General features: G+C 41.2%; 1 protein-coding gene across 1 annotated transcript in view; it reads right to left on the minus strand.

Annotated features, from left to right (window-relative positions):
• Window positions 1–377: 377 nt before the first annotated feature.
• Window positions 378–21,329, minus strand: part of LOC143208607 (homeobox protein aristaless) — a 188,571-nt gene continuing 167,619 nt past the window's right edge. Inside the window, exons 3-4 of the mRNA XM_076423137.1 lie at window positions 17,014–17,059; window positions 378–2,016 (exon numbers count right to left, since the gene is read on the minus strand). Of these exons, the coding sequence (XP_076279252.1) occupies window positions 1,423–2,016; window positions 17,014–17,059 (640 nt within the window). The 3' untranslated portion in view covers window positions 378–1,422. The remainder of the gene's footprint in view (window positions 2,017–17,013; window positions 17,060–21,329) is intronic.

A 21,329-nucleotide genomic window follows, 5' to 3' on the forward strand; every position in this document is an offset into this window, starting at 1 on the left:
TTATTCTGACGGTACGAATAATTATTATAAGGCACCTTCGTTCTGAATAATTGCTATGACGAAACTCCTAACTGCACTGGCACACTCGGCTGTCTCAATTAATAATAGGCAGGGGAGACCGGAGTAGGTTGCACAGGTTTTGCACTCCAAACTCACCCTTTTGCAAGTCGAATCGAACCTTATGCAAATCAATCTCAGCTTTTTGTCAATCAAATTCCTCCTTTTGCAAATCAATTTCAACCTTTTGCAAATTAATTTCACTCGTCAAGAATATTTAAAATTAATTATTTATTTATTCAGTTTAAATTATAAATTTATTTAGACATGGGAAACATGTAAGACTCAATACTCGATACTCTTCGATAAATACATATGTGCTTTCTTCTTAAAAATTTATCAATCAGAAAATAGATACAATGAATATACATATCTACACGCAGTTGTCATACATTACGAAGTTAACGAATTCCTAATTTCTTTCTTCCTTTTTCTTTTTTTGATTTGTAAAAGGTTGAAATTGATTTGCAACAGGGTGAATTTGCAGTGCGAAAGGGTGTATTTGACTCGCGAAAAGGTGAATTTGGAGTGCAAACCTGTAATACGAGATAAGTTGTGATACGATTAAAATGTTCTGTACGACGAATCTCTGGCGACTCGGCACGATGCGAGAGCCAGAATTGTCGTTCAGAAATGTTAATCGCGTCGCAACTTATCCCGTCTGACTATCTACTTCGGTCTCCCCTAGTTAGTTTCCATTCCGAAGCAAGTCTTCAGTGAGCTATACAACGTGTTGTTTCGTACGTGGATCGTTTAACATTGAACTATTTCTCGAACTGAAACTTCCAACTGGAACCTCAGTTGCGTAAATTCGTCAGAGACGTTCAGTTAGTAGAACGGATATTTCGTTTCAATACTGAAGCGAGTCCTCAGCGAGTTGTACAATACATTCTTTCGTATTCGGACGAAAAAGGAGTCAGGTATCTGTGAAATTCGGCTAACCGAGGCTTCATTTTATACCGTTTTAGGCTGAACTATTTCTATGTACAGCGTATTCAGCCGATAACGGGGTGTATGCGAGGTTCCTCAGAAATCCAGAAGATTCTGGATTGCAACAATAACTCAGAACCTCGATCCTCTACAACCATGTCGAGTGCCCAAGCCTGAGGCAGCAGGTCGAAAGAAGGTAGCTATCAGGGAATACGTGAGGCCGATAGGACGAGTTCCACATGGCAATCCTTACATCACCATGCTCTCGCCTTATAATTCGAGCAGGGTTCGCTCGAGGGTGTTTCGATTCGCCGGCAGGAGATCACGATCGGATATCAACAATGCTCGCCTGGGTGTCATCGTCTGTTAAACGAGCATGTTTCGCAAGGTCGTACCTAGGTCCGTGTCCGGGGCTAGGTGGCTGTGGATTCTCGTTCAGCTGATGAGGTCGCCGTTCTTGCGCAACATCTCGAGGTGTAGCTCGTACTCTCTGGCTTTCAATCGGAGGGACGCGATGCTGTTCGTTCGCCGATCGATGTCCGGCAGTCCAACGCTTCCTGTGGGCGATCCTTGGGGTGAGGTGGCCGTCGGCGGAGGTGCCGGGACTGGCGCATGTGGCAAATTGATCGCCGGTGCCGGTGGAGGTGGCGGAGGCGGCGGGGGAGATCCTTGGACCAATTTCGGCCGTTGAGCAGCCGAGATGTTCGCCAACAGGCTCTGGAAGGACGCTGCCGACGTGTACGGCAGAGGCATCCCGGGCGGTAGCAACGGTGGCGGCGCCCGATGATAGGGAAGGGTCGTGTAACTACCAGGAATGACCGGCCCGTGACCCAGGGGCGGGTAACGGAACGTGTCGAAGGGTTTCCGCAGACCGAACGTGCCCAGGTGCGCGAAAGGGTTCGGCAAGGTCGGCGCGACCACCGCCGACGGCGGGGGTGCGCCCGTGCCCAAGTACGGGTTGTACGGGTGCGCCTGCGGCCCGACCTTCTCCTGCTTCCGCCACTTCGCTCGACGATTCTGAAACCAGACCTGCAACCAAATTCGTTTCTTTCAGTTTCTCGTCGTCTTCAAATTATAATATCTGCCGATTTCTTACGGAATTCGCACGGATTTTCGAACTCGAGGGAACGTATCAATGATTCTAGGGTGTTTGAAGAGCGCACAGTTGGGTATTTGGCTGAAAAACATGAATAAAATATTGTAGCGTTATTTATGGGCTCAGGGTCATAAAATCAGTAGATCGTTGGATTCGTCTTGACGCCAGCTATAACATTATGAAATAAAGAATGTATTTTAACATTTAGAAAAACGAAATAATTTTTATTTTTTGTAGAAAAAATTTTTTTTCGAAATTTTTAATATAGAATTTTGTACATGTTTAAGTACTGTTCAACTTTTATTCGAAACAATTTGTCGTCAGATTATCCGAACTCTTGAAAAGTAGTGATAATGGAATAGGTGTACAAACTCTTCACAGATTTCATCCTGTTATATCATCTAAATTAGTATTGTTATTAATATTTGAACATTACCAATCATTCTGTAAGTTTTTTTTCGATTTCAAAACTTTATTGACGATTTTGGTAAACCATTCCGCTGTATTCCGCACTCCTTCGTGTACCATTACATTCGATAAAGGTTTACCATCATAGTCCAAAATGAATTGGTTCCGAATCGTTCTGAATTGGAAAGTTATAACTAATTTAAGTAAAAATGAGCGTCGAAAGTCGCGACTTTCGTTTTGAAATCGAAAAAAAACTTACAGAATAATTGGTAATGTTTAAATATTAATAACAATATATAGTAATAATAGTCGCTAATAACCATGCAGTTGATGCGACGTAAAACCTGTAAATAAAAGAAAAAGAAAAAAAACAATATTAATTTAGATGATAACAGAATGAAATCTGTGAGTACCTTGGCCTCGTACACCTACCTGAGCTCTGTACATCGTATTCAAAGCATTTCATTATCACTACTTTTCATGAGTTTCGGATAATCCGACAACAAATTGTTTCCAATAAAAGTTGAACTGTACTTAAGCATATATAAAATTCTGTATTTAAAATTTCAAAAAAAAAATTTCTCTACAAAAAATAAAAATTGTTTTGGTTTTTAAAGGGTAAAATATAATATATTTTTTATTTCATAATGTTATGGCTGGCGTCAAGACGAATCCAACGACCTACTTTTTTATGTCCCTGAGCCCATAAATAACGCTACAATATTTTATTCCAGTTTTTCAGCGAAATACCCCACTGTGGAGCGTCTAGAGTCCAGAGACACTTGGAAGTTACTAGGAAAGGTTAGGTATTCTACTAGGTTTGTAACAGTAACATTAAACAAACATGACACCAATAGGCCAGATACAGAAGCAAAAATGTATTAAAGGAACCCAAAGATCTTGTTATATTACTTTGGACTTTTTAAGAGCACATGAAATTTCATTTCATTTCGTTTTCTTACAATTGCCTTGGGCAACTTTTATTTTGCATAAAGATCCGTAGTCTGTTCATAACTTTTCACCAATGCTGAATTGATAGCACGATCCGCAGGTTGTTTTACCCGTCCTGAAAGTTTGCGAATAACTAATAACTATCTAAGTTCACACCATCTTGCTATAAAAAAAATTCCCATTCTCAAAGTTAATCCTTTGCACTCGGAGCTATATATATATTTTAACTTAAAAATTAAACATTTCTTTCAACCTAGAATAATTCCATCAGCGCCCGCTCTAGCGGTTACGTCGCCCCGGACAAAAAGACAAATTGCCGCCCCTTAAGAATATATATGTATATATATTTTTTAAATAAATGTGTGTACATATTTTTTATCTTCAATGAAAATCAAATCATTTTATTTGAATTTTAATACAAGCAAATTTTCTATTAATTGAGTATTTAACACATCAATATTTTTCTCACAGTTATATACAGTCAAAATGGGATCTCTAAATTTTCGCGCCCCGGACAAATGTCCGGGTTGCTCCCTTAGAGCGGGCCCTGATTCCATTGTATATTATTTTTTTCAATTTATAGATATGCAATTGATATAATACCTTATAAAATACTTAAATGTTCAGTAACCAACATACAATATATTAATCAAAACAATATTGTGAATAATGGTAACAGCAATTTTTAGTGTTGACTCTGAGTTACTCCTCGACTGCTAAGGGTTAATAATTTTTCCATCATATCGATCTTTCAACATCGAGTCGACTTGATATTTTTCGGAGCAAGTCAACTGTGAAGAACGAGTAACGGTGAAGAATTGAAGGATCACTTTCGGAAAGATAGTAGTCGCGTGACGTCGAGAGCGACGAAGAATCGGAATTAACGGCGAAGCACCGTTTAAACGACTGGTTTGGGGGCCGGGCGAACGAGCCCCGCATTATCGTATTCGTTTCTATGTATACTTAACTAAGTACGTTGTTGCTGCGAGTACTTTGTTGCCACTGGAAGACTGGCAGAGTCGCAATTATCCTAAGTGGCCAAATCGTTTCCCGGATATGCGTTCGGGAAAGAGAGAGGGCGAGAGAACGAAGAGAGCGAAGGGCGACCTCTCTTTCGCGTCGGATTTCGCGAAACCGATTCGTCCGATTCCGGATTAGAAAGGAAAACAATATTCGGGCTCAAAGTGGAACTCTGTGGAACTCGTTCGAACGGAGCCAATCGGAATCGCGAGTTCTTCGGTCTCGAGTGACGCATTCTCCCCTTTTCAGGAAACTCGCGGTGTATCATTACCGTTCAGTTCGAACGCCGAGGGGGAAACCGCGCGATCACTGCGAGGCAGCGGAGAGATTTCCGTTCTTTCTCTTTCATTTCTATCTTCTTCCTTTGTATGCCTACCTGGCTCACCGAGTTCCTACTCGAGAATTAACGAAACAGTGACCATCGTAAAACTGTCCGCCGCGGATCCTGTTGGCCTACTTTCACGAAAGGCGAGCTTCGGGAGAAGTTCCAGCTCGTCCTACGAGCTTCGAGGACGATAGCAACTATTACTCGTGTGGCCTTCGGTTCTGAGAGCATCCCGAGGGCTCTGTTAGGCTAGGATATGTTCAAATTAGTGGCCTTCGTTGATAATAGTTGAGTAGTAATCATTAATCGAGTACAAAATTGGCCAACGCGCTTCTATGGGACCGGATGACCTTTTATCACTTACAATTAGTTTTAAATTTCAGGAGAATTCTGCATTTTACTAGACTGGGCTACGTTGCAATTTGTGGTGCAGGTTGGGAGGACACTGTTACCATTGTTAATAGTTAAGTTGCAATTATTAATCGAGTATAAAATTGATCAGGTTACTTCTACGGGACCAAGCGAGTATTTTTCTATACTCTTCAATTTCAGGAGACTTCTGCGCGTTCTACTCTACGTTGAAATTTGGGTTGCAGGTTGGGGAAACACTGTTACCATTGATAATAGTTGTGTTGTATTGGGTATGGGAATATGTTTCCGCCCTGTTTTGTTGAAAAGAAGCTCTTTATTCAGAAATTCAAATGGAAAGTAAATTCATTCAAAGTATGCTCTATCGGCATCTACAACCTTCCTCCACCGTTCAGGTAATAAACGAATTCCTCAAAGAAAAAAATCTGGTTGTTTCGATGCAAGCCATTCATCGAGCCAATTTCGGATACTTTCATAGGAAGTGAACTGCTCTCCAGATATGGCAGACTGCATAGACCCGAACAAGTGGAAATCTGAAGGAGCAATGTCCGGCGAATATGGCGGGTGGGCCAAAATTTTCCAGTTCACTCCTTCCAAGTATTTCTTGACGGATTTTGCAATATATGGCCTAGCGTTGTCATGTAACAGAATCGGCTTATCGTGCATGTTGTCCCATTCCGGTCGTTTTTCTTGTAATGCTCGCTTCAAACGTAATAGTTGGAGTTCTTCAAGTGTTTGACGTGGATTTTCATCAAGTAATGCTCGCAAACCTGTATCTTTGAATTTTTTGGCGCACCATCGCGATTTTTGTCCCTTACGTCGAAATCATGGTTTTCAAACCGCCGAAACCATTTTTTACAACTTGTATTTGATGGAGCATCGACCCTGTAAATATCCACGAGCAAACGATGCGTTTTCGCGGCACCTTTCTTTAAAACAAAATAATGCAACACAACTTCCCGCAAATGCTGCTTACTTGGAACAAAAGTCGACATTTTTGACGCGAAAAATTGACTGCTGTTCACGCTCGAAACAATTGCCACTAACTGCGTTTTGAAGCTTACAATTAGACATAGACTTTTCAAAAATATGTGCTACGTTCCATCAAATACGCGATCGGTACTTAAGTACAACGACATCGCCAAAAGGGCAGAAACTTATTCCCATACCCAATAATTATTAATCGAGTATAAAATTGATCAGATTACTTCTACGGGATCAAGCGACTATTTTTCTATGCTCTTCAATTTCAGGAGACTTCTGCGCGTTCTACTCTACGTTGGAAGTGGTACACAGGTGGGGGAGACACTGTCTCCATTGTTGATTGTTAGTCAGTAAATGGTTCCTTAAAAACAGCCTGATACCTCTTGTTTCCGCTTTGTGTCTTCAGAAGAGGATGATCAACCCATTCTTCATTTACTACTGACCTCACGGGACCAAGCATCATCAGCGCGACGTGTGCAACCAACGCAACCCCATTCTACCAAAGAAGACCCTGAAGAACACGCTGTAGATCACGCCTAAGAGCCCCCCGAGAGAGCTTGCAGCCGAAGAAAGCCGATCAGACAATCACGAATGAAATAAACGTGGTTCGTGATGCGTCGCGGGTTCGTTCCAGCTTGTTCCAGCGCATTCCATCGCGAAGGTTCCTCGAAGAGTCGAGCTCTAATCAGTTCAACGGAAGCTCTTCCTTCCCCCCGGTGTCCCTTCTCGCAGACCTCGACTGATCCCGTCCCCCTTATTTCGTCGTGCTCGCTTCTTTTTTCCTCTCCGCCTCCTTCTCCTCCTCCTCCTCCCAGTTAGCTTCTTTCGCGAAGTTTAATTCCGCAGTCCTCCGGTTCCGTTGTTAAGTCGATTCCGTGTTTCGTATACACGCCGCGCCGCGTCTATCCCGAAACATTTCGCTTCTTGCGAAAACGAATCGGTTCCACTCGAACGAGTCTCGTGACAGAACGCAATGACAGCGAACCAGACCGAACGTGTACCACGTTTCCGGAAAATTGCCCACACGAAGATCACGTTGTACGCGCCGGTGAACTTGTCGAAGAAGTTCGCGAACAGGCAATCTCTAGGAAACGGTGTATGTATTGCTATTTTGTTTGCGATGGATCATCATGCTTCGGCGAAATAATTCTCTTATTATTGTCCAATCTCGTTCGGCAGACTTGTTTGTCTGCGCGGACGCACAGTGGAGAGGGTCTGTCGAAACAATGGCGGAGGTTCACCTAAATATCTCCGTTACTTTTCGTTGTACAAAAAAACGCACACTTTTTGTGTCATAACACCTAAACAATGCAACCTACAGAATCGGATCAGTGGCCATTTGAAAGAACTCGGCGAGCTGAATCCAATGAGTACCTCAAATTGAATATTGCTGCTACCAGTCAAAAGTTATAAGCAGAAACGTGCCCGAAAGAGGGCGAAAAAGTTGTCTCTGGTCACTAGTGACATCACAACTTTTGAACAAACGGACTTTTTCAAATGCGGATTGTCCTAAAACCTTCCTGCAGAAACGCTGCATCTAATGGCTCAAACCCCAGCTTTCTACGTTCAGTCGTTTCGGAGATCTTAGATTATGAACAAACAAACATTTATATTTTTATTTACACTGGGTGAGTCCGAAGAAACAGAACACCTAAATATGTCCGTTACTTTTCGTTGTACAAAAAAACTTCTTCGAACAAAGTTACACTGCTTGAAGGGCCACATGTAACGGTGTAAGGGACACAATTTTCAAGGTCATTTTTTTATGAGATTTCAAGGTCAACGATGTTTTTTTAAATGGAATGATATATCTTCGGTAACGTAATGTTGTAGCTGACAAAATAACGAATTCATCCATGTAACACAATATGACCTACAAATGACCTTCAACCCAGAAAAATGGAATAAATAAAATTCAACGTGTAAGATTCATTTGCTTCATTTGTTACGCAAAATGTTCAAAAATATTCCCTTAAGCTGCTATACATTCAAATGTATCGCAATACACAACATAATAACAGATTCGGTGTTGACAGGAAGACATTTATGATATACCTTCACCTATGCGTTCGTACAGAATCGTGTTTATCAACTACTAATTGCTCTGAAGACCTTCTTGCTATCGGATTTCCACTGTTTCTAAGATTTCTAATCTATCAGTTTATCGAATTAACCATTTATAACCGTTTATGCCATTAACAATAGCAGGGGTTCTATGCGTTGTTGATTTGCAAAATAAAAATTGTTTTTCGTATACTTTTGTTAGCTAGAAATATATTTTTAAATTGTTTAAAATTGCGCCTGCTCATTTTTGTCACAAATGCATAAAATCCGCAGATCTATGATGAAGATGGTACCTTCTGTAAATTGTGACTACATATTTCCAGTGCGTTAAGTTCGTTGATCCCCAACGTCCGAGTTAATTGATTTTATTAATCTACATTCCAGGCGAAGTGGTGTAGCAAAGCTACTAGATCGTAATAATACCTCGACGCTTTTCAATAATGATTCCCCAAGGACAGGTGTGTGTTCTGTGAGTAAAAAAATCAAACGCACCGCCAGGAGATGTAGACAAGCCCCATATGATCGGTGACGATGCAGCTTGGTCTGAGCCTAGATGGGAAGTATTTCGGGATGACTTTGCGGTTCGATGATCAAACCTGATCGCCTGCGACCAGGGCATTTCGTGACTTGTGAGATCGTACCACTACTGGGCTGCTTCCAGTCTCGAGTTTTCCCGTTGTTATACTTTATGCATTTGTGACAAAATGCAGTGTGTAAAGAATTTAAAAATACTATTGTTTCCAACTCGCTAGAATTATAAAGACAAAAAGGTCTGTGGGTCTCCTGTGTCTTGAGATTGATGCAATTTTTTGTTTGCATAAAAATCATAGTCTAGTAACTATTTTCTAGGGACTGAGAATTATTTCTTTTCGTTGTCTTCGTTCTCATTGTCAGTCAGTTTGCAATAATAATTTTCCAGTCTCGAGCTTTCCCGCTTTTATATTTTATGCATTTATGACAAAATGCAGTAAAGAATTCAAAAATACTAATGTTCCAACTCGCCGCAATTTACATCAAGACAAAATCATCCGTGGGTCTCCCGTGTCTTCAGATTGATGCTATTTTTATAGTTTGCATACAAATCATAGTCCAGTAATTACTTTCTAGGGAATGAGAATTATTCCTCTTCGTTCTCATTGTCAGTCAGTTCGTAATAATAATTTTCCAGGGACTGGGGGAACGACCGTTTCCTCTCGATATCTGTGTTTAAATCAATCGCAGCCCCGACTGCTGTTTTGTAGTTAATTTTCCTTCGTTTTCCCCTCGTGGGAATTTCTAATTGTGTTCCAGGGACTGGGAACTCTCCCGATGGCTTTGTTCCCAGTTGAAAAGGAATTGACGAAATCCTGTTACAAAGCTGTTGCGATTGTGGATGCTAGGCAGCTTTCAGCCAATTTTTCCTTTGCTGTGGGACTTCTCAATTATTTTTTGAACACTGAGAAAAGTTCCTCTTGGACATCTCCGTTCCCAATCGAAGAAGGGTCGACCAGGAAAACCAAAATTCAGTAACGATCTTCCCTATACACCACATTTCAACTTTGTTGGTATTTTGAATTATTCTTCGCAGACTGAGAACTGTTGCTCGTCGATGGCTCCGTTCCCAGCGGAGGAAGAATCGCCCAAATCCGGTTACGAATCGACGATGGTATTGCGTAACGCTTTCAGGATGAGAAAAAGAAGGAAGGGACCGAGAGCCAGGAAGAGGATCGAGTATGCGTGTGTCCACGGGTGGATCGAACCATCGCATCGGTGGGGCCCCGTTGGAACATGCAAAGTCGTTGCTAGGCGTACGGAGAGTTAAAGGTGATGGGGTGTGGGGGGACGGGTGCTAGGACCCCCCATAGCGAGCGGAATTGCCCCCAGCAGGGAGTTAAACATCCGACTTGCGGCTTTTAAAACAAAACGCAGCCACGATCCGCCGCCGCCGCCGGAACCTAGTCGTTTCGTGCTTAATCGTGCCGCATTAATTACTAGGATGCCGGTTGCCCCCTCTTCCCCTGTATTTTTTTTCTCTCCTCCCCTCGATTTCATCGGTTCTCCCCCCTCCTTTTAAGCACTTCCTCGAACCTAATCAGTTTCAGATGACCGGATTTTCTCACGCCGCGCCGCGCCGCGCCGCACAGTGGACGAGAAACCGATCTTTTTGGACAAAAATCTGCCGACAACTCAGTTTTTCATAGATTCAATTGGAGTTCTTTTTTAAATGTTAGCGAAGGACTATACTTTGATAACGGGCTGCGCGAAAATCGTTAACTGTCACAAGAAATCAAGAATCCTTATCTACAAAACCCAATAACTCCGATACTTCAACCGCCCATACCATAAATTTGCGTGGTCCGAACTTTCTTTAGAAAAGCCGAATCAGTTGCTGCAGTGACTGGATTAAACGCGGTTATTATCACAAGATTGCATAACATTCTTCAGGTAATTACATGTGACGAGAAAGCTGATTCTGTGAAATTCGAAGAATATTGTTCGGAGACGGCTAAATTGTGCCTTAACATTTATCCGTGGTATAAACTACCTCCAGCAGTTCATAAAGTACTGTAACATGGAAGTGAAGTACTTGCTACATTTGAACTGCCAATTGGTTTGTATTCGGAAGAGCCACAAGAGGTAAATAATAAAGTCTTCAGGAAATCACGAGCTGAAAACTCCCGAATGTGTTGCCGCAAAAAGACAAATATAGATATTATACGGCATATATTATTATCATCCGATTCACTTATAAGCTCTCTACGAATAAAGGATGGCAAGCATAAGGAAGTTCTTTCTCAAGAAGCGAAAACGCTGCTGTTGGATCAATAAATTAATGGTATGTCTCATAAGTGCCGAATGTAATTCTATTCGATTGGTAATTCTCAGGGCCCGATTTACAGTTTGAAATTTTACGGTTTAGGGTTTAGGGTTAAGAAGTGTCGGCAACTCAGCTGGGACATATGGTATGGGCGGATGAAGTATCGGAGTTATTGGGTTTTGTAGATAAGGATTCTTGATTGCTTGTGACAGTTAACTATTTTCGCGCAGCACATCATCAAAGTATAGTCCGTTACGAACGTTTAAAAAAAAATTCCAATTGAATCGATGAAAAACTGAGTTGTTGGCAGATTTTTGTCCAAAAAGATCGGTTTCTCGCCCACTGTGCGCCGCGCCGTTTTCTGTGCTCTCGGATCAGCATTTAATCATTCAGAATCAATATAATACGATCATCGTTGTCAGCTAATAATTAACTGAAATGTTCCTTATAGGAGGAATATTTTTTGTTTGTTAGTACCGGTTTTGCATCCACTCTTTCAAGCCAAATAGACCTAACGAAATGTCACTAGTCTTTTCTCAACAACATTATTTCAATCTATGTGACCAACTAATCGCACGAAATGTCACACATAATTGCATTAATAGATCTCTTTTTCTGTAGCTGAAAGTTTTTCTGCCGTCCATTTCATAGTCCGCTTCGCATTATCGTTATCTCTCGCTGCAAGAATAATTGTTACAGTCTTATAAATATTGTAACGATGTTATCATCGCGTTAATTCGATAAATAGCCATAAAAAGAAGCAGTCGAAGAAATCTATTCAGTCATACGATCCGAACTAACGGCACGCGTTTTATGTTACAGTATACGCTCTACTTCGCCCCTTTTTCCGCTAATAACTCTCTATTCCCGTAATCTTATGTATGTCGGATTCGCTTTGATATTCTACGTTACATTTTGCTTTAATATGTTGCTGCAAGAACAAACCCTCGAGGGAACGCTCTTTAATTATGCATTCCTTCATCTAGCATGCGTTTCATTCGTTAGCGCGCCGTTTAAATTACCTGATAATTACTCTCGTAGTCTTGTAAACAGACGGAGATTTATGGAAATCGAAATCCTTATAAATAAATGCGTAGACTAATTTACAAAATTCAATCAATTTTACCGATCTCTTTATTGCAGTCCATTAATCACGTGCATTTCCATTTATTTTTCCTGCTGAAGGTCAGATATGAAGGTCATGATGTAATAGGTTGTTGGATTCGTCTTGACCTTGGCTACTGAATGACAGTAACAAAAGTATGTGATTCTATTTAAAAAAGAAAAATGATTCTATTGAAGTCTCGAAAATTTTTCTGACTTGTTACATTCTTTTCCTCCGGCACATTGTACTATTATTAGTATACTACCTGTTTAGAATTCAGCGTCGTATTAAGTCAGTTTAAAATGTCGCGGGCGAGCGATACGGCCCTCCGTACCTCCCCGCGTTACACGGACCCAGGACGCTCCTGGGGATCAACTGTACGCGAATCCCATGTTTTTAACGATTCCCGGTATCGCGCTTGTGATGCATGATCACGTGATTACCGAGAACCACCGTTAATCGCTCGTCTTACCTCGTCGATGAGATTCGTTCGATCGTTCACACGCGTCACACGTCAATCGCGCCCTTTGCTCAAGTCTTTTCGCTCCGCCATACGGGATCCTCGACAATTGCGCTGGCCCTTCCGCGCCCATTCGTTTCGACTTGTTCTCGTTTCCGCGATTGCGTGTAATAAACCACGTCTCACCACCTAACGTGCAACGAGTTGCCAATTCTTTCGTTCGGCCTCTTTCCGCTCACGCTTCCCACATGATTCCTCAATCCGGACTCCTGTCTATGTTCGCACCCGATCCTTTCATCCATTTTCCATACAGTCCACTCTTAAACCCAAACTAGTCCCGGGTTCCTGAACACTACCGATCTTTATGCGAAATAAAACAGTAACCGTGTACAGTATTCCCGCGATTGATGCGACTTTCGGGTATGCGAATAATGGGACTTTTTTATCCCTGCTACTAGGGGATTCCCCCTTGGGCGGTCGATCGCGCTTCAAAGAAATTAAGGTATTAGGGTGTTTAAATCGTGGTTTTACGATACTCGATGTATCATTCTCAGGTATGGAATAGCATTATAGTCGAGTCAATGAATGCTCATAAGGGGGGCGTAGAGGGAAATGAAAGGAACACAATGTTTAACTTTGGGACTTTTTTGGGACTAGTTAAGAGGTAAACATATTAAGAGTCCCTACTCCTAGGAGGTGAGCGAGCTACAGGGGGGGAGGGGTCACGTAGAAGTTACCTTTTTCGATTTTCCGCTTATATCTCGGAAACTATGTGTCCTAGCGATCAGACCATTCTATACAAAATTAAAGCTAATAAAATGTGCTATAAGATTGATTCCACTCAGATTTTCGCTATCTCGCATAGTTTCCAAGATATCCGCGCTCAAAGTTCACTAATTGTGCTGAAGAGTTCTCTTTCATAATTAGTGAACTTTGAGCGCGGATATCTCGGAAACTATGTGTCCTAGCCATAAGACCATTCTGTACAAAATTAAAGCTGACAAAATGTGCCTCAAGATTGATTGGATTCAGTTTTTCACTATCTCGTATAGTTTCCGAGATATCCGCGCTCAAAGTTCACTAATTCTACGTGCCCCCCTGCACCTCGCTCACCTTCTAGGAGTGGGGATTTTTAGTATGTTTACCTCCTCACTAGTCCAAACAAAGACCCAAAGTTAAAAATTGTGGTACTTCCATTTCCCTCTACAACTTTTCGTTGACTGGACTATTAGTACAATACAACAATTTCCCGTTTAGCACCGTTGTTTTGGAAAAGTTATTCAAGAAATCTATACTCGGCACACGCACGTAAAAAAACGTAGTACCATTTCGTTTTGTGAGACTCGATACCCCCGAGGTTCTCACAATAATTCACAGTGGTCCGAGAACGCGATTTTACTGGCCAAAAGTCAATTTTTGAAGTTCAACATTTTGAAAAAACTTTTTTGGTTATAAAGTAACAATGCTTCAAACCATCAAAATCCAAAATATTAATATCCCAATCCGGGAGCTTGGTTGGGAAGTTTTAATGCATCCACTTTATAGTCCGGACCTGGCACCAAGCGATGACCATCTTTTTTTATCCTTGCAAAACTTCCTTAGTGATAAGAAATTGGCATCAAGAGAAGATTGTGAAAATCGCTTAGTTGAGTTTTTCGCCAATAGGGACCAGGGCTTCTATGAGAGAGGCATTATGAAATTACCTTTAAAATGGCAACAAATTATCGAAGAGAACGTCGCATATTTGACCCAAATCGGACAATCCGAACCATGTTCAATAAAGTCTTGAAATAAAGGTAAAAATGATGGATTACTTTTTTCCCAACCTAATATTATACAATAAACGAGACATTGTAGAGTCTCAAGTTACACACTCTGTGTACGAACAATTCCCGCGTTTTTTTAACGGTTTTGTCAGAATGTTGCTCAACTAATTGGCTCATCTGTCGATCGTTACCTCGTATACACGGAAAGGTGTTTACCGACCCTTCAACAGCACCGAAAACAATAATTAACGTACGGTGAACAGGACGCGGCTGGATACACTGTCGAAATCTTGCGGTGTGTACGGAACACTTTCGATCAGCGAAAGTACGATTCCCCGAAACGTTTTGTTAAATTAGAGCGCGTCCTGTCCGCTGTTATGGCTGCCGGACAATTTGCACGATTCCGGCCCGAAAAGAAATACATTTTTACGAAAGATCGCGTGGATATCACGTGGGGCCCGTTTTGCGGGTACACACGTGTATGTACATACGTCCCTTATACGGTGAACCGTGTTCTGGGATTCCTGAAAATGATTAACGTGGCTCAGGGCCTGGGTATCGTGTCATTCTCGATGCGACAGGGGCTCTCAGCATCAAATCATAATTTCTTGGACGTTTACAACAGTTGTCGACAATTTAGAAAACAATTCTTCAAAGCCTGTGGATGTTGAGAGCAAATGTTCAGGGACTGATTTAGAGGTTCCTTAACCCAATAACAATAATTTGCTGTATTGGAAGCTTTATTACACAAAATGTTTCTTTGACATTTTGTGATAATTAAACTGCGGATCTGTATGAAAAATCAGAATTTTCTCTATCACCTTAAGCAGTTGAAGAGTGTTGGCTTTCACTTAATTGTCTAATTTATGACTTGAGACATATTGTATTATCATGATTTGGGTGAAATGCCAGTTTGGAGTGTTTCGTCCTTTTGATTTTAGATATAAAACTATAACAGACGTTTGCAACTGTAAGCCAACAAACAAAATGGATCATGCTGAACCTACTTATACATGCACGATATCAGGTTTCGAAGCTAACTGTAACAAATCACGAACTGTCCCATTAGTCCAGTCAACGAAAAGTTGTAGAGGGAAATGGAAGGAACACAATTTTTAACTTTGGGTCTTTGTTTGGACTAATTAGGAGGTAAACATACTAAAAGTACCCACTCCTAGGAGGTGAGCAAGATACAAGAGGGCAAGTAGAAGGTCCACTTTTTAGGTTTTCCGCGGATATCTCGGAAACTATGCGTCCTAGCGATAAGACCATTCTATATAAAATTAAAGCTGACAAATTGCGCCACTACATTGGTTGGATTCAATTTTTCGTTATCTAGCATAGTTTCCGAGATGTCCGCGCTCAAAGTTCACTAATTGTGCTGAAGAGTTAGCTAGTCAGCTAAAGGCAAAAAACGTGAGGCAAAAATTTCTTTTTCACAATTAGTGAACTTTGAGCGCGGATATCTCGGATACTATGCGAGATAGCGAAAAACTGAATGCAGTCAATCTTATGGCACATTTTGTCAACTTTCATTTTGCATCGAATGGTCTTATCGCTAGGACGCATAATTTCCGAGATATAAGCGGGAAACCGAAAAGGGGGACCTTCTACGTGCATTTGAAGTTGAAATTGAAAAATTGAAGTTGAAATTGATGTTGAAACTGAAAAATTGAAGTTGAAATTGAAAAATTGATGTTGAAACTGAAAAATTGAAGTTGAAATTGAAAAATTGATGTTGAAACTGAAAAATTGAAGTTGAAATTGAAATGGAAATTGAAATTGGAGTGATGAAATTGAAGTTGAAATTGATAAATTGGAGGAAAAACACTAACTCGAAAAAATAATACTGAAGTGAACTTTGAGCGCGGATATCTCGGAAACTATGCGAGATAGCGAAAAACTGAATGCAGTCAATCCTGTGGCATATTTTGTCAGCTTTAATTTTGTATAGAATGGTCTTATCGGTAGGACGCATAATTTCCGAGATATAAGCGGAAAACCGAAAAGCAGGACCTTCTACGTGCATTTGAAGTTGAAAGTGAAGTTGAAATTGAAATGGAAATTGAAATTGGAGTGTTAAAAGTGAAGCTGAAATTGAAGTGTTGAAATTGAAATTGAAGGAAAAACACTAACTCGAAAAAATAATGCTGAAGTGAACTTTGAGCGCGGATATCTTGGAAACTATGCGAGATAGCGAAAAATTGAATCGAATCAATCTTGTGGCACATTTTGTCAGCTTTAATTTTGTATAGAATGGTCTTATGGCTAGGACACCTAGTTTCCGAGATATAAGCGGAAAAGCGAAAAAGGGGACCTTCTATGTGCCCCCCTGCACCTCGCCTACCTTCTAGGAGTGGAGACTTTTACTATGTTTACTTCCTAACTAGTCCAAATAAAGTGCCAAAGTTAAAAATTGTGTTCCTTCAATTTCCCTCTACACCCCCCTTATGAGCATTCATTGACTGGACTACATTGAATTTTTCACAAAAACAATAAACCATGGATCGTTCCCCAGATTACCCCGACCAATGAGGAAGGAAAGGACATCACCAAGCGACTATAGCAACAAATAAATCTCTATAAATCGCAGCTAGGAACTCCGCTCTCGTCTGCAGGTCGCGTCGTCCTTGCTTTTTCTCGGTAGTTTCGACGCGAATGAAATGATTGACTCTACTGACCTGTATCCTCGCTTCCGTGAGGCCGATCTTCATAGCCAGCTCCTCCCTGAAACACCAAAAAAAGGAGAAGCGTGTGAAATCGACGCAAAGTGCCGTACGGAAAGTAACTGATCCGAATGCGTGTTCGTCGATAAAAACGCGAATCTATCTTTCGCATTCAAATGCCTCGCGGGAAAAACAACTTTGCTAATTGCCGCGGAAAAACTGGGAATTTCTGCGCGACAGGAATAATCGCGTACATTGATTAGGCTAATTAGGTTTGCAACTCGCCGACGCGGCGCGACGCCGAGCTGTTTTCCGCAATAGTAGCCGTCGCGAGCGCCGCGTATACCAGGCTATCAATTAATTGCATTATGTCTGCTGACATTATGCATGATTTTCTATTCAATCGCCGCGCTTGTGTACAGCTGGCGTGACCGGTGTACGACTGTGTGGTGCTGTATACGTATATGTATTTGTGCGTGTGGCTATGTGTTTTCATGGCTGCGCCGGTGTCGCACGAGCTGATAATATTGCCGGCTCACATATGTAATAAAACGTATACAAGCGTGTAACTATGTTCCCCGGGGGTACACGCCGAATAACATTATTTCTAATAAATTGAACGATACTCGAGAGTGACGCCGATCTAGAGAATCGATCGCGTCTTATGTAACGAGATCGACGGCGTTTTCGCTTCTACGCTGGCTGACAGTGGTTCTCTTCTTCTTTGCAATCGGTCCTCTCATAAATAGAATTGCTCGTTTTATTAATACGAAAGTTGAGTTGAAACTAATGTTCTGTGAAATTCAAAGATATTTATTCAATATTTTTCCATTCTGTTCTATTACTTTTTGCCATTTTTTGGGTAACTTATCGTGTTGTTGAATAAATATTAATTTAATTCTTTTTTAATTTCATAATGTTATCGCTGATTATTTAATTTAATGATGCTTTCGGCGCTACCGTTTCGATCACTTACTAAGTCTAGTAATTTTGCAATAAACTTTTCTTCTTTCCTAACGCTCCGGTTCATTTTTGAACCTTTTTCAAAGGAAAAATTTGCGTCTGCTATGATAACTTTAGTTATGTGAATTGAGCATTGAAAAACTGATTTGTACACGCTGCTGGTTTAGAACGTACTTCGTGATCGAAACGGTAGCGCCGAAAGCATCATTAAATTGAATATTGAACATTTACGATCGATAATCGGGATTATTTTGTTATCGCTGATGTTCAGACGAATTCAACAACCTGCTATATTATGACCTTGAGCCCAAAAATAACGCTGAATTAGTTTCTTCCGAGCCAAATACCTCGCTGTGTGCGACGGCCGAAGCTCACGGTGTACCAAAAGATCGCAAGGACAAAGATCGAGTCTGTTCGAACACCGGGAAAGATCGTTTCCCGATCTCTACCGTTCCAGGCCCCGAAAGGATCGATGATTGCCAGGTGGAATCTGCGAATCCGTGTGTCTCTCGGTGTGGAGCCCCGCGGGGATTCTCATCTCGCACGCAAATTACCCCAGATGTTCCACGAAATCGCAAAGAAATCTTGGTGATTATATCGCGGCGCTGCAGTAGCTGCTACACACGATCTCGATCCCCGCGATCTCGTGTTTAGGAGCATTCGAAAAATACGAAATGCGCGATTCGTCGATGGTACCCGCGCGAAATTACAGGGACTCTGTCGAGGATCGACTGCCGAGTCGATAATCGCGGCCGTCTTTCGATGATTCATTACCAGTGTCCATCTATCCCCCTCTTTCGCAAGCCATTCTTTTCGTCTCTTCGAATTACATTAAGGCGGGAACCTCCGCGAGGACCAAAGAAATCGATCCCTTTTTTTGCGAGCATAGATAGTACTTCCAAATTATGCTCCTAGAACAGCTAATGAAATTCGACAAAATTAGGTGTCTTTTGTGGTGTTTCCTTTGAACGCGATCACTGGCGAAAAATATGGTTCGAAGCCCGCCTGCAGAGCGATTGATTCGAATTTTTGCACTCGAGTTTGTCCTTTGCACGGCACGAACTTTATTTTTTTACCAAATATTGTCCAAGTAATTCATCTTTTACAGCGAACACGTGAATTTTCCAGCGAAATAGCATCGTTCAATTTTTCAACAAACATGTATGTATATAGATAATCTTCGCCCTAAATGTCCAATAATTTTGAATCAAAAATCTTTTTTTCTTGCAAATGCTTTCAAAAATGGCTGCAAAGCTTTATCCCAATTGGTCCAGTAGTCCCCGAGATATTCGTCTTTCTTATAAACTCTGAACTCATGTAATGCCAACATTCGGCTCCATAAATTCAGCAATTTTGCGAATATTGAAGACCGAATTTGGTCAACTTGGTACGTACCCCTAGATCTACGATCGATTTCTCACGCGCAGTGTCTCGATCTCGAGAGGTTTCGCTCTCTTTCTCTCTGTCCGACGGCAAAGAGAGCCGAGAGAGGACGGGAGCACCTTGGCCTGCGAGTAATGATCATTCAGCCTTTCCCTTTTTCTCGGCGGCACGGCGTGCTCTCGCGAGCAGCGTCCTTCTGGATTTAATAAGATCACGAAATTTCGCGGTTAGACGGGGCGTCCCTAATTACACCCGCCGTTCACTCTGGGGACTCGGCTCCTCGACCCGACTGGAACACGGTCACCCTCGATTCTCCCCGTATATCGTTACTATTACGTGACTATCCCCATCGTTTTGCAAAAGGCCCTCCTTCCCCCGTCTCTAAGTGTCCTTGCGACGGGAAATGTGTGCTAGATCGCGAGCACAAAAGGCATGCACCGAGATTAGTCGCGCGTCAAGATCTAAGGAAACAGCCTTGTGCGGCCCGTTTCATAGATCCGTGCGATCAAATCTTTTGTCCATCAAGCATTTTCCCACTTCCTTCAACCCGTGGAATTTCATCTAGTCTACTAATTTTTATATGCAGATTCGCTTCACCGTGATCGAGCTTGACACTTTCTGGAACTTTTCTCAGGAGAACCATTCAACTTTCTGTATGAGGATTTTGCACACGTATTTACGGATATTCTAAGTACGCAATTTTTTAAAAGTAGAAAAAAAAATATTGCACGAGTTATATATTTTTTCATAGTCGCGATGCACAGTGGGCTGTATGTAGGGATTGCAATCCCGCGCCATTTTCAATCCCGCGGGATTGATGTGGGATTTATTTTAAACCCGTGGGGTCCCGCGGGACTAAGGATTTAGGTCTTCAATCTAATATATATTTAATAAAGAGACTGCTTTAGTCAAAATTTATTAACAGAATACATATAAAATCTAAATCTACATAAATTTAAATTAAAATAAATCTCTTTTTGGAAAACAAACTATAATTGAAATGTAAGTTTTGTCGATATCTTCATGACAGACCATCGAAATAGTTCTTCGTGCGTGTCGTCATTCGCGAAATTTTGGGACGCATAGTCCCGCGAAATTTGCGGGATTCCGCATCACCTACTTAAGAAATGCGGGACCAAAAATCCCGCAATCCTGCAGGATCCCGCTTCGCGGGATTGCAATCCCTAGCTGTATGCCCGATTTCAGCGGTCAAAATTCAATATTTAAAACTCTACATAAATTGTAAAATTTTTGTGGCTTGAGTTAGTTGAATATCTGAGGCACAATCTCCCATCATTCGTTTTCCCATTCATGTATCCATAAAGCACTGGTCGGAAGTTTGAAATTCTGTTAACACGCTTTCATTTCTCAACGAATTCACCTATTAATAATCGTTACCTTATTTACATACACTAATAGATTTTTGTTTTATAGAAGTTTTTTTTAGCTAAGTATAAGGTATACTTTTAAGAGAAATTTACTTTTGTACTATATACATTTTTTTAGTTATTAATATTTAAAGATAACCAACGGTTCAGTCACTTTCTTTATGATTCTAAGACTTTGGTAATGATTTTGTTATATCTTCGGGTGCGATCGGGTGTTCATTTCTATGCCATTGTGTTCTTTGAAGTTTTATGATTAAGATGCAAGAGAAAAGGCTGCCACTACGTGCTACTCCGTGTTTTATAATTGATCTACGAAAAAATGGCCATCGCGCGCGCGCGAAAATCGCAGCATTTCTCACATCCTGCATGTTCGCATTCGCTATATTTTCGTATTAACTTAAGTAAATACTAAATAATAATAATAATAAACATACAATATACACTAAAATAAGAAAACGGTATACACATGAAATAATATGTATGTATACAGGAGCGGGGCAATAACTATGTCCAGTTTGAATATTGCCTTTATTTGTAATAATATGAAAAAATGGTATGGACAAAATTTGCGCGGTATAGAGGGGGACATGTTGTGAC

This window comes from Lasioglossum baleicum, chromosome 5 (genome assembly GCF_051020765.1).
Source record: "Lasioglossum baleicum chromosome 5, iyLasBale1, whole genome shotgun sequence".
In the NCBI taxonomy this organism is placed as follows: Eukaryota; Metazoa; Arthropoda; class Insecta; order Hymenoptera; family Halictidae; genus Lasioglossum; species Lasioglossum baleicum.